This window comes from Lactuca serriola, chromosome 5 (genome assembly GCF_051521515.1).
Source record: "Lactuca serriola cultivar US96UC23 chromosome 5, Lser_US96UC23_V15, whole genome shotgun sequence".
Classification (NCBI taxonomy): Eukaryota; Viridiplantae; Streptophyta; class Magnoliopsida; order Asterales; family Asteraceae; genus Lactuca; species Lactuca serriola.
In genome coordinates, this window is record NC_136412.1 from 322,276,008 (window position 1) to 322,291,027 (window position 15,020).

Consider the following 15,020-nt stretch of genomic DNA (forward strand, 5'->3'; position numbering starts at 1 on the left):
CCCACGAAACTTCCACTAACCCTGCATCATTAGCATGTGCTAGCCATACATAATGTTGGACCCTATAGACTTTCGAATATCCAATCCTACCCTAAGCTCCCAATCAGACAAGAACAAAACATAAGGCCAAATCAAACATTCTCAGGCTATAAGATCTTAATTACGTATGACCGTGATACACATACAAGTAACTACAGTAATGATGTCAATTTCATATAAGGAAAACCCTAGGCTAGCAGGCGTCATGAAGTCAAGAAATTTTATCATGCAATTCCTAAAGATCCCTAGCCTAGTACTAGCATGTTGTTCTAACATATCACAATATCAAATACTAGATAGTATTTTGGGGTCGATCTGCGAGATCCGGCTGATCGTACACTGCATCCTCCTTTATCATTTGAAAACCATTTTAGAAATCATTTTAAAACCTTTCCCTGATTTGAGACTAGATTCACACGACTGTTCCTCCAATTCACTCAAACCAAGGCTCTGATACCAACTTGTAACACCCAAAAAATTGAAACCAATTTAAAATTTTTAAAACATTTTCAGGCCATTAAAAAAATCATTACAACTTGTTTTCAAATGTATAATATCAGAGTTTCTCCCATAGACTTAGATAAAACATGAGGAGCTGTACGATCACGTCTTCGCCTTCTCGCGATCCCCTAATATACCTGAAAAATAAACTGAAACTGTAAGCCCGAGAGCTTATTGAATTCCCCCAAAAATACCAACCTCATAAACTATACTCATATCATAATAGCAAATACAAAACAACATGCGTGATGAGCCTTCAGCCTGACTGGACCGCCTCGTCGGGCCTTTAGTCTATCTGGACCGCTCTATGAGCCTTCGGCACGTCTGGACCGCCTCGCCAGGCCTTCAGCCTATCCGGACCGCTCGTTGGGCCTTTGGTCTGACTAAGAAACCCTTCGGGGTCTGTAGTCTATCTGGATCACCCTGGGTATGTTGGCCTTCAGCACAAAGCAGGACCGCCTCTACCCAACCCCCAATCAAACAAACATGTGCACATATATGCTAGCATATATAATAGTCAACCAATCTAACAGATCAAATAGCATAGCAACATCCTATAACCAGGATACCAACCTAACCGGTCACTAACATAGCATCATCCTATATTCCAAGATATCAACCTAACCAGGTCACTAAGAATATCACCATCCTAACTACCAGTATGTAAATCAATAAGCATAACATGCAATAAACCTGGATACCAATCCAATAAGGGCCGGTATTGGTGCCTTAGACCCTGTTGATATAGTGAGGAGAACTCACCTCGCAACTGACGTCTGAAACTAGAAGCTTCAACTCCCGGATCACCAACACAAACTTCACTACCTATAGATACCATAAAACCCTTTTTCATAAGTCTTCAAATTACCATAATACCCTCAGGTGTCGACTGGTCAACTCTTGGTCAAAGTCAACGTCCACAGTAAAAGCAACAGTTCATGTTGACTCGACTCGTCGAGTACAGTTCACCAACTCGTCGGGTCATTCCTGAACTCGAGAAGTCGTGAAATCCTTGATTGGCTCGTCGAGTTCTCCTTAAACCCGCCGAGTTCATACATGTCCAAGAATCGGGAGAACCTTAGTCGACTCGCCGAGTCTTCTAACGACTCGCCGAGTTCAAGGCAAACTTCAACGGACTTGCAGATTTGTTCATCCAACTCGTCGATGTAACACCGTAAAAATTAAAACTATTTTGGAATTTTCAAAACACATTTTCCAACACATTTATTAACAAAATCTCATTGTATCATATCTTTGTTTCACAAAAACATTTCCTAAGATCAAAATACATAAAATCCCATGCGTGTGTACGAATCATGTCGGCGCCTTCCCGTGATCATCATTGGTACCTGAAACACATAACACTGTAAGCATAAAGCTTAGTGAGTTCCCCAAAATACCACATATAACACATATTAGCCACTCGAGGCTATAACTCTGTGGGCCTACTAGCCCTAACACTTTGGACCCTCTAGTACTAACTCTGTGAACTCTGGAATACACACAACATAAATCACATAGAAATAATGCAGTGCAACACATCACAAACATAACATACAAGATACTCTGTCACATAACCATACTTACCACTACAGGTAAAGTATAGTAAGAAGACTCACCTCAGATGTCTCGGTAAATCTTTGACTCGGTAGAAATACGATCTAGCCTCCGCCTAATCACACAAAGTAAATACTCTCATAAATATAACTCTCAGGACTAGACTCAACCCTCTCTTGGCACCCTCAGAAGGGCAAAAGACCATTTTACCCCTCTTTTGGCTCAAAGGCCACATTATTGACCAAACCCTAAAAGTCAACAAAAGTCAACGGTCAAACTTTGACCCGAATCGTCGAGTGCACTTGGGCGACTCGGCGAGTCTACATGTGTCCACTAACTCTCTAGTCTCGCTTGGCACGTCGAGTCTCTCCGCTTGCTCGACGAGTCACACCTGGCATGAATTGCGAGGTCACCCCGACTCAACTCGCCGAGTCTTAAGATCAACTCGACGAGTTCCGCCTTGATCTACAGTCCTCCATTCCCCTTCTGACTTACTAGTTATACCCTCAACTCGGCAAGTATACTCACTAAGTGATTTACCGGAAACCCTAACCCTACTCGCCGAGTCTGCCTTTGGACTCGGCGAGTTCATGCCATGCACAAACTCAATTGACCTCCTGAGGTCAGATATGTTCCTTTGATCCATAGATCTGACCTTCCCAAGCCTGATAAACACGTAAAGCTCGAATCTTTACACTCATGGGACGTCTAGGAGGCTTCGCTTGGTGATTTGGCCCCAAAAATAACATCCTAAGCTCAACACGTCCATAGCTCAACATAAAGCAAGATGAGATAGGCTCTTTAGACCACTATGGGTCTCTGAAGTCTCAATGCGAATAGGGGCCATATTCTCACAATTTCCTCCAATAAAGAGCATAGAAACTCTACATCTATGGATTCCTTCAACAAAACAGATAAAGGGGCGATATAATACCTCAAAGATGAAGTCTTTTTCTCAAAATCCACAGATGTACAACCTCCTTGGTCTCCTCTAAGCTGGGACGCCTTCTTCTTGCAAGAATCAACCACAAAGATCAAGAAATGGCTCCTTTCCTCTCACAAACGCTCTAGCTCTTTTAGGGTTTCTCTCTGGGGTTTGGTAGCCGCAAATGACGGCCCCAAGGGCCTTTAAATAGGTCCCAAACCTGGGAAATTAGGGTTTCATTAAACAGCATGGACTTTCCGAGTCCACTCATGGACTCGCCGAGTCCACTCATGGACTCGCCGAGTCCAGTCATGAACTCGGATGGGAATCCGCGACCCTACTCGACGAGTCTAAGCACCAACTCGCCGAGTTCCTCCACAAACTCCCAAATAAATGAATAAAATAATATACCTGGGAATCCGGATGTTACAATTCTCCCCCAATAGAATCAGACTTCGCCCTCGAAGTCTCTTTCCACAAATAACTCTGGATGATGCTCGCGCATCTCCAACTCCGGCTCCCAGGTCATCTCGGAACCCTTCCGATGTTGCCACTGGACCTGAACCAATGGAACCTCCTTGTGTTCTCAAAGTCTTGATCCTTCTATCCCGAATCGCGATTGGCCTCTCAACATAGTTTAGGCTTGCATCCACCTAAATGTCCTCTAATGGAACCACTGCCGACTCATCGGCGATGCACTTTCTCAACTGAGACACGTGGAAGGTATCGTGAATCTGACTCAGCTCCGCAGGTAGCTCCAAGCGGTACGCTACCCTACCCACCCTGGCGGTCACCCTGAAAGGACCAATATACCGAGGCCCCAACTTGCCTCTCTTCCTGAATCGGATCACTCCTTTCCAAGGAGATACCTTCAGGAGTACGAAGTCACCAACTTGGAACTTGAGCTCTGAGCAACGCCTGTCTGCGTAGCTCTTCTGACGACTCTGAGCCGTCAGTAACCTCTGTCGGACCTGCTGAATCTGCTCAGTCATCTAAAGTACTATCTCTGTACTACCCATCACACGTTGACCGACCTCACCTCATAAAATGGGAGTCCGACACCTCCTCTTATACAACAGCTCAAAGGGTGGCATTCCAATGCTCGAATGATGTCTGTTTATAGGAAAACTCAGCCAAAGGCAAAAATGTGTCCCAACTCCCTCCGAAGTCCAGTACACATGCCTGAAGCATGTCCTCGAGCGTCTAAATCGTCCGCTCGCTCTGCCCGTCGGTCTGTGGGTGGTATGCGGTGCTAAAATGCAGCCTCGTACCCAAATCCTCATGAAACTTCTTCCAGAACCTAGAAGTGAAACGCACATCTCGATCTGAGACAAACGAGATCGGCACCCCATGCCGTGATACCACCTCCTTCACGTACAACTCTGCAAACCTCTCAGCAGAAGAGCTCTCACTGATAGCAAGGAAATGAGCACTCTTCGTCAACCTGTCCACAATCACCCAAATTGCATCGATGCCCCTAGCAGTCCTCAGCAATTTGGTGATAAAATCCATGGTAATCTGTTCCCACTTCCACTCGGGAACCTCCAACGGCTGCAACTTTCCATGTGGTCTCTGGTGCTCGGCCTTAACCCTACGACAGGTCAAACACCTCTCAACGAACCATGCAACATCCCTCTTCATACAGGGCCACCAATACTCTTTCTTTAGGTCCAAATACATCTTAGTGGCCCCGGGATGGATCGAAAACTTCGATCTATGCGCCTCCTCCATCAAGATGGTGCGCGTCCCGCCCACAAACGACACCCAAATTCGTCCCTGAAAGGTCATAAGCTCTCGGCTATCGGTGACGAACTCTGATACTTTCCCGATAACCCGCTCCCTCTTACGGTTCTCTGGTCTCACGAACTCAGCCTAGGACCCTCAAATGGCGTCAAATACTGGGGTCATCACTGTCAGCCTAATACAAACATTCCGTATCGGGGCGTCCTCCGCCCTACGACTCAGGGCATCAGCTACAACGTTAGCCTTTCCCGGGTGGTATAGGATCTCACAATCGTAATCCTTCACCACATCCAACCATCTCCTCTGGCACATATTCAGGTTGGGCTGATCCATCAAATGCTTCAGGTTCTTGTGGTCCGTGTATATGGTACACCGAACCCCATACAAATAGTGACGCTAGATCTTAAGGGCGAACACCACTGCCCCCAACTCCAGATCGTGGGTGGGATACCTCATCTCATGAGGCTTCAGCTGCCTCGATGTGTATGCTATCACGTGACCCCTCTGCATAAGCACCGCTCCCAACCCTGATATCGACGCGTCATAATACACTATGAAGTCCTCCATCCCCTCCGGAAGGGCTAACATCGGGGCTTCGCATAGTCTCTGGCGAAGTGTCTCAAAGGAGGCCTGTTGCTTTGGGCCCCATGAAAAAGCAACACCCTTCCGGGTCAACTTGGTGAGTGGCACGACGATCTAGGAGAAATCCCTGATGAATCTCCTATAATAGCCAGCCAACCCTAGGAAACTCCTGATCTCGGTGGGGGATCTCGGCACCTCCCAACTCATCACTACCTCGATCTTGGCCGGATCGACCAATATCCCATTCTGGTTAACGAGGTGCCCAAGGAACTGGACCTCCCGTAACCAGAAATCACACTTGGAGAATTTGGCGTAAAGCCTCTCTGATCTCAGAACTCCAAGGATCTCCCTCAAGTGCTCCTCATGCTACTCTCTGGATTTCGAAAACACCAAAATATCGTCGATGAACACGATCACCGAGCGGTCCAACATCGGCCTGCATACTCTGTTCATGAGATCCATGAACGCCGTCGGTGCATTGGTGAGCCTGAAAGGCATATCCACGAACTCGTAATGCCCGTAATGAGTCCTGAATGCTGTCTTCTGGATATCCTCATCCCGCACCCTCATCTGATGATATCCAGGTCTCAAGTCAATCTTGGAGAACCAAGATGCTCCCTGCAACTGATCGAACAAATCGTTGATCCTCGGCAACGGGTAACGGTTCTTGACCGTCAACTTGTTCAACTCCCGGTAATCAATGCACATCTGGTGTGAACCATCCTTTTTCTTGACAAAGAGGATAGGCGCTCCCCACGGCGAACTGCTCGGCCGAATAAAACCCTTCCCCAGCAGCTCCTGAAGCTGCGAGGATAACTCCTGCATCTCTGGAGGTGTAAGGCGATAGGGCGCCTTGGCGATAGGTGCTGCCCCCGGAACCAAATCGATACGAAACTCTACCTGCCTCTCAAGAGGCAGGTTGGGAAACTCCTTCGGGAAATCATCCGGCAACTCCCGTACTATCAGAACCTCATCAACTGTCGTCGGGCTCCCTGAATCAACCCTCGTATCCATCACATACGCCACAAACCCACTACAGCCCTGTTGCAGACTCTGTCTCGCTCTAGCGGCCGAACAAAATGCTGACTCAAATCGTGTACCCTCACCGTACACCGTAAGAACTCCCCCACTGGGGTCTCGTATAGTCACCAGCTGTCTTTTGCAGTCGATGATTGCTCTAACTTTGCTCAACCAGTCCATGCCCACGATGACACAGACATCTCCCATCGCAATAGGAACTAAATCAATCGGAAACTCAACGCCGAAAATCTCGAGTACACATCCTCAGATCACTTCAGTGGCATACACCGTCCTCTCGTCAGCTATGGAAACTCTCATAGGTCGACTCAACACCTCTCGGCTAATACTGATGTACTGACTAAACGCCAAAGATACAAAAGACCGCCTCGCACCCGAGTCAAATAACACCAAGGCAGGTACAGAACTCACAAGAAAAGTACCTACGCATAATCATAAAATAAACACAATATCCCAAACATCAAAATAAATACAAGAAAGGATACATACCAGCCACAACATCAGGCGTCGCGCGGACCTCCTCCGCAGTCAACTGAAAGGCTCTCCCTCGTGCCTTCGGTACCTCGGCCTTCACTAGCCGGCTCTCAGTAGCTCTGATAGAAGCGGGGGCAAATCCCTGAGGCGCTCCCTGGGCTATCCCTCGCAACTGTGGACACTCTGCCTTGCGGTGTCCGGTTTGGTTGCAGTGAAAGCATATTGCAAACCCCTTGGGGCAATCCTTGGCCATATGACCCTCCTTGCCACATTTGTAGCAAGACCCTGATCTGCACACCCCATCGTGGCTCTTGCCGCACTTGCCAAAAGTGCGGCACTTCTGACTCCCAGATCTCGAATCAGCGGGCTTGGCCCGCTTGGCTGCCGGCTGAGATTGCGCCGGTCGCCGATCCCTCCCCTAAGACTCAGTCTCCTCCCTAGCCTGGGTCTCCAACTCTATCTCCCTCTTCCAGGTATTTGCCTGAATCTCAACAAATGTCTGGTACGTCGAGTTCGCCATGAACTCCCGTATATCCCTCCTCAAAATGCTCAGATATCGTCTCATACGTGCCTGCTCGGAGGACACGTGCTCTGGGTAGAACATTGCCCGCTCATGGAACATCCTCGTAATCACTGTGACAGACTCAATACCCTGCTTGAGGGTCAGAAACTCCTGGGCCAAACGCTCCATCTCTACCTAGGGAACGTACTCATCTCGGAACATAGCAGTGAACCTCTCCCAAGTCACTACAGCAAGCTCAGCAGGCGAGTAATGCGCCATCACAAACTTCCACCAGTCTTTCGCTCCCAAGCAAAGCTGGTTCAACGCGAACCGGACTCTCAAATGCTCTGGAGATGAGTAGGTGAAGAAACACCCCTCGATGTATGAAATCCATCTTATCGCTGCAATCGGGTCCTGGGTCCCATCAAACTCTGGTGGTTTTGTGTTGCTGAACTCCCGGAACAGCAACACATCACCACCTTGCGGTCTAGCCACACCTACAGCTTCAGTGGCCGTAGCAACAGCAGCATCAGAAAGAGCAGCGTATCTCTCGTCAAATATCTCTATTAGGGTGGTCTTGATAGACCTGAACATCTCTAGAATCTCAGCGCAGATGGCAGCATCCACTTCATCATGAATCATCTGGCGGAGCTCCTCGTCGCTCACACCCCCTCCACTAGTCCCTGGTTTGTGGCGCGTCCCCCACCATCATGCCTCTCTGAAATACAACACAAGATATCAGAGACTCGCTCGGGTGTACACACACTCGATACCCCAATCCTACTTGGTCTCTGGTACCCTAAGGATTCTTACTTGGGTTGCACACTGACCCGGTGCCTTCGGTAGTATGGGCCCAATACTACCGACCACACCGCCTCAGCATTCATCCCAAGTCCTCCTCCTAGAGTCCCAAATTCCAAGAACTCTACTCTCTTAAATCATATGCTACTCACTAGCTGATCTCTCATAAGCTCCTCGTTGCTATCTAAACACTCTCAAGCATCCCTAGCAGCAAAACTCCTAGACTAAGGCATCATATATCAGGCCACTCTAGTCCTAATAAGGATACCTAGTCTACTCTAGCATGCATAATATAGCTCATCATATAACATAACATAATATATCTCGTAACACTTATTACAAGGGTATATTGGGAAATCACCGTTCGAGCGCTGGCTGATCGTACACACGGCTCCGCTCTGTTTGTCTCAAAACTCCTTTTTACTCTTTAAAAATTGTTTTGTTAATAAATTTTTCCTCAAATCCTCGGTTTGAGTTCAGACACGCCCGAAGATGCATCCAAATCGCTCAAACCAAAGCTCTAATACCAACTTGTAACACCGTAAAAATTAAAACTATTTTTGAATTTTCAAAACGCATTTTCCAACACATTTATTAACAAAATCTCATTGTATCATATCTTTGTTTCACAAAAACATTTCCCAAGATCAAAATACATAAAATCCCATGCGTGTGTACGAATCATGCCGGCGCCTTCCCGCGACCATCACTGGTACCTGAAACACATAACACTGTAAGCATAAAGCTTAGTGAGTTCCCCAAAATACCACATATAACACATATTAGCCACTTGAGGCTATAACTCTGTGGGCCTACTAGCCCTAACACTTTGGACCCTCTAGTACTAACTCTGTGAACTCTGGAATACACACAACATAAATCACATAGAAATAATGCAGTGCAACACATCACAAACATAGCATACAAGATACTCTGTCACATAACCATACTTACCACTACAGGTAAAGTATAGTAAGAAGACTCACCTCAGATGTCTCGGTAAATCTCTGACTCGGTAGAAATACGATGTAGCCTCCGCCAAATCACACAAAGTAAATACTCTCATAAATATAACTCTCGGGACTAGACTCAACCCTCTCTTGGCACCCTCAGAAGGGCAAAAGACCATTTTACCCCTCTTTTGGCTCAAAGGCCACATTGTTGACCAAACCCTAAAAGTCAACAAAAGTCAACGGTCAAACTTTGACCCAACTCGTCGAGTGCACTTGGGCGACTCGGCGAGTCTACACGTGTCCATTAACTCTCTAGTCTCACTTGGCACGTCGAGTCCATCCCCTAGCTCGACGAGTCACACCTGGCATGAATCGCGGGGCCACCCCGTCTCAACTCGCCGAGTCTCAAGATTAACTCGGCGAGTTCCACCTTGATCTATAGTCCTCCAATCCCTCTCTGACTCACTGAGTTATTCCCTCAACTCGGCAAGTCTACTCACTAAGTGATTTACGGGAAACCCTAACCCTACTCGCCGAGTCTGCCTTTGGACTCGGCGAGTTCATGCCATGCGCAAACTCAATTGACCTCCTGAGGTCAGATCTATTCCTTTGATCCATAGATATGACCTTCCCAAGACTGATAAACATGTAAAGCTCGAATCTTGACACTCATGGGACGTCTAGGAGGCTTCACTTGGTGATTTGGCCCCAAAAATAACATCCTAAGCTCAACACCTCCATAGCTTAACATAAAGCAAGCTGAGATAGGTTCTTTAGACCACTATGGATCCAGATCTGAAGTCTCAATGCGAATAGGGGCCATATTCTCATAATTTCTTCCAATAAAGATCATAGAAACTCTACATCTATGGATTCCTTCAACAAAACAGATAAAGGGGCGATATAATACCTCAAAGATGAAGTATTTTGCTCAAAATCCACAGATGTACAACCTCCTTGGTCTCCTCTAAGCTGGGACACCTCCTTCTTGCAAGAATCAACCACAAAGATCAAGAAGTGGCTCCTTTCCTCTGACAAACGCTCTAACTCTTTTAACGTTTCTCTCTGGGGTTTGGTAGCCGCAAATAACGGCCCCAAGGGCCTTTAGATAGGTACCAAACCCGGGAAATTAGGGTTTCATTAAACAGCGTGGACTCGCCGAGTCCAGTCATGAACCCGGATGGGAATCCGCGACCTTACTTGGCGAGTCTAAGCACCAACTTGCCGAGTTCCTCCACAAACTCCAAAATAAATGAATAAAATAATATACCTGGGAATCCGGATATTACAGTCGAGTTCATGGCCATCTTCATCGGGCTCGCCGAGTTGTTCGTCCAACTCGCCGAGTCCTCGCAGACCCTTATCCATGCAGGCGCTTTTTAATCCATGGCAAGGCTCCAGATTACAGATTCAAGCTTCTAAGGCATGTTTATCACGTAAAGTTTCAAACTTTACGCACATGTAAGGTTCTAAAGGCCCTAAATGACCAATCTATGCTTCCAATGGAGCTTTGCACCTTGGGAGAGTCTCATTCTTGCACAAGCTGGAAACTTTATATATTAAGAAGCCCAAAGGAGCTCAGTTATGAAGTTACAACTTCAGATATGAGATTGCAAACAAGAATAGCTTCCAATCATACTATGAAAAACCCTAGAATTTGTCCAAAGAGGGGGTCTAGAATGAAATGAGGTTAGGGTAACGATTTATACCTTCCATAAGATGCTAAATACAATAGATTTCAGGTCCTTCAAGCTTCTTGCTTCTGAATGCTTGATCTCCAAGCTCTTTTCTCCAAGAAAATCCTCCTCCAAGCTTAAGAATGCACAAAATGAGCACACACACACGATTAGGGCTTTAGAGGGACAAGAAGCAGTGAAGGGGAGGCTGGGGAAGGCCAATGATCCTTTAAATAGGGTCAAATACCCCAAAATTTAGGGTTTCATCTGCCAGCTCCTACTCGTCGATTCCCTTTATGGACTCGGTGAGTAGACCACTAAATGTGCGGTCCTACCTCGCTGCTACTCGACGAGTAGGGCAACCAACCCGTCGAGTAAATCTTTCAACCAAATAAAATTTCATTTATTTCCATATCTAAGAATCGGGGCGTTACATGCTCCCTTATAAAGCCTTCTATTAGTATTTTATTAATATGATTAAATACTTGGGCTAAAGAGATTGTGTTGGATTTGGTGATTGGGCTAGTCAAATTGGTCTTGAAAGACTTGGGTTAATATACATATTTAATCGTCAAAAGATTGACGGGGTCTCATTGACTAATTAATTTTTATATATTAATTCTAAATTTTTGACTTTTATTTCATTATTAAATCTTTTAATTGTTAATTAACTGTTAGATAGTTAATTTTGATTTGAACTGGTGTGTTGGTTGGGATTGATCAACTGCCAATAAGAATCCTATAAATACATCACCAAAAGTCAGATTTGGGGGTTACAATTTGGGGGTTACAAAAAACACACACTCTTTTTGTTATTCAAGATCACGATGGGAATATAGAGAATTTCGCCAAAATCAAGATTTCCTTTTGATTGATTGTTGTATTCTCAAGACAGACACATACCAGGGAAATTTTTGTCTTATGATACTGCAATTTACATGCCTCAATCTACATATTTTCATGTATTGTGATTATGTTGTGAACATACATTCAAGTATGTTTTCTGTTTGTGAATCTTGCATATAAATTTGATTTATTTGAGTTTCTAAGTTTTATAGTTCGTGTTTTGATTACTTTTGTCATTAATTTTTTTTGCTTCTATTATGAAATTAGAAAAATCGTGTTTTGTTTCTTACCAAAAAGTTATAAGGATTAGAATTGATGTGTGTGATGATACGAGAAGTAATTGAGAAGAAGGTGGCAGATAAAAATTTTAGTTCATTGGTATATAGCATTTCAGCATGCCTCCTGTCATCTATTTGTTAAATTTAGTTCATTGGTATATAAGCAAAACTGTTATGTCCGAATCAATTTCCAAAATACATATGATCGAATCAACGTAGGGGCGGAGGCAGCACAGGGACTACCAGGTGTGCTGCCCCCTCCAACATTTTTCATTTTACTTATATACTATTAGTTATAATTATAAACCCTATTAATTACTTTTAGCCCAAAATAAAAACTAATCTCATGCCCAAATTCCTTAATATTGTGGTTGGACAATTATAATTTGCATATTCAACAATAAATACATCAATTACAATTTGACCGCAGTTAAAAATGATCATCGGCAATTGGCAAAGGGGCTATATTGCAAATTACATTCACCTCATTTTCTTTTACAAACTTCAAGAAAAGATAATTTGTAATTATTATTTTATTAGTTAATACATATTTACATTATTTTTTATTTATTATTAATATTTTTTAGCAATATAATTTGTAATTAATGACAATATTATGATTAGTTGATTAGTTTTAAAATTCTTATAATAATAGGGTAAACCATGTGTAAGAAATAATTATTGAATTTTTTTCAAATGAAAAAAGAAAAATAATTATTGAATTCTTGAAAAAATCATGTAGTTCCTATTTATCCAATTTTTTCTTTATCATTATCTCTTTCAATTTTAGAAAGTCGATTATGTTATTTGAATATATTTTCTTAAATATATATATAAGCCCCTTTGTTCTAAAATCCTAGCTCCGTCCCGGAAAACAATAACCTGCTGATTACCTTATTGGAGATTCAATTGGATGCGGATGACTCAGGACAAACTTACTAATGTGCACGTTGATCCTGACATGGAAAACAATCACTTCAATTAGCTTCATAATTTCTGGGCCCTAAAGTTTCACCACGTGGTACAACAGCTTCAATCATGCAAGACTTCATTTTCTTCATATTAAATTCGAATGGGATTCACGCATTTGATTATCAAGGGCGTGAGTATTAAATTTAATATATAGGTCGTTAAGATAAGATGTCTCCTCTCGTATTTATTGCGAAATAAGAAGTTGCAGAAAATGAAATTATGATACACATCTAATTTAGGAATGTCACATGAACACACCGTTCTTCAATTTTCTTAATTGATGATAGTTAAGCAAATATGGGTGTTGTTCAATTTTCTTGATTTGCTGTAACTGTTATTTGATTCCGAATTCTGTTCTCTGTTTGTCATTCGTATTTGGAACTAGTATTTCTACCCTTTGTTATTTATTTATTTATTTATTTTTTATTTTTTATTTTTTATTTTTTTTTTGAAACTATTTTTCCCCGTAAACTTTTCGATTACCAATTGAAGAACCATGCATATTTTCTATGCGATAATAAAAACCCTTCCATAAAAACAACTTACACTTCACAGACATAAATCGCAACATGTTCTTCCACCTCAAGAACGACGTTTGATCTCTTTAATGACTTTCATCAAACACCTAGTGAATTTAGTTAATACAGAAGTTAGTATTAGTTAGTATACGAATCCCAAAAGCAATACATAAACCCAATCCGATAGGTGCTGCTGAAATGTTTTCTGATACTTCCTTTTAAAATAGATTTCACAAGATTAGTTTAATTTGTTTTCTTTTTTTTCTTTTAATATATATAATTCATAAATTTCATAAACCACTTTGCATGTTGCAACCCACGTGAATGATCATATTTTCTTGGAGATTGTATATTCAAAATAGTAAGTGTAACTAAAATTACTAAAATGCTGGGGTCGAAAATTATCTATATAAGGCCAACGCTATCGGCCATATTTTTCACAAACTCATCAATTCTCTCTTGTAAACAATTAACTTTCAGGTTTTTGTAATAATCGAAATATGGCTTTATCCGGAAAGTTAATTGGTTATATAGAGATTAGTAAGAAGGGAGATGTCTTCCATGATCTCTTTAGGCACAACCCCAACGAGATAGCTGTCATATCTCCTGACAAGATTCATGCCTGTGACCTGGTTGATGGTGATCGAGGGACTGTTGGATCTCTCGTCCATTGGCACTACAGTCATGGTACGTAATAAGGAAAACCCTATTTTTGTTTCTTCGTTCATACATTCTTTTTCATCAAAAAAAATATTATATCATATCTAATTACTAACAATATTGTACGTGTTTGCATCTGGGTATGAAAAATAGAGGGAAAGAAGAAAATTGATAAAGCAGTAATCGAAGCTGTGAATGAGGAAAACCATATGATCGTGTTCAATGTAGTTGGAGGAGATCTAGTGGATGATAAATTCAAGATTATGAAAGTCATACTGCATACTGAGAAAAAAGGTGATGCACAAGTGATTACTTTGACACTTGAGTTTGAGAAGCTTGACACAAGTGTACCCTATCCAACCTCTTTTATGGACTGGTTTTGCCATATGCTCAAGGATATAGATGCCCATGGCAAAACTGAGTAGCTCTGCAACTTCTAATAAATGAATCAAATTAAGAGGGAAATGGATGGAAGTCTGTGTGTTTTCCTGATTAATGTCCGAATAAACTACATCTTTGAAGGTGAATAAAGAGATAGAAATGATCAAATGAACAGTACTTGTGTAATTTGTATACACAAAGTAGTTTGAAACAATGTAATAATACATTGTGATGAATAATTGAATGTGTGTGTATCGTTATTATGGAGTTTTTTACTAATAGCGTTTTCATAAAAAACATGCATGTACCCATCTTTCATGTTTTTAAATTTAAAAGATAAGCTATTTATCTTTTTGATAAACCTAAATTACCAATATACCCTTCCTACTGGTTTTTCCTTCCCCATAAGGCTGCAACTAATCGCACCGTCTTCCCCATCCCGTTCTTCCTCGGACGATCGGAATTCACTACTAGAAAACTAAGTAATTACCTACAACAAAATTAGTAGGAAATCTGTAAGAAAAAGACATTACCTACAGATTTCCTACAAAAAACGGGTTGTAGGGAAAACCCT

General features: G+C 42.8%; 1 protein-coding gene across 1 annotated transcript; it reads left to right on the plus strand.

The window, feature by feature from the left end:
- The first annotated feature begins 13,832 nt into the window (after window positions 1-13,832).
- LOC145055092 (kirola-like) lies at window positions 13,833-14,680 on the plus strand. Its single transcript, XM_079003379.1, has 2 exons — window positions 13,833-14,092; window positions 14,219-14,680. Exons 1-2 carry the CDS (start codon window positions 13,906-13,908, stop codon window positions 14,488-14,490), a joined length of 459 nt encoding a protein of 152 aa, XP_078859505.1. The 5' UTR covers window positions 13,833-13,905; the 3' UTR covers window positions 14,491-14,680.
- Window positions 14,681-15,020: the final 340 nt, after the last annotated feature.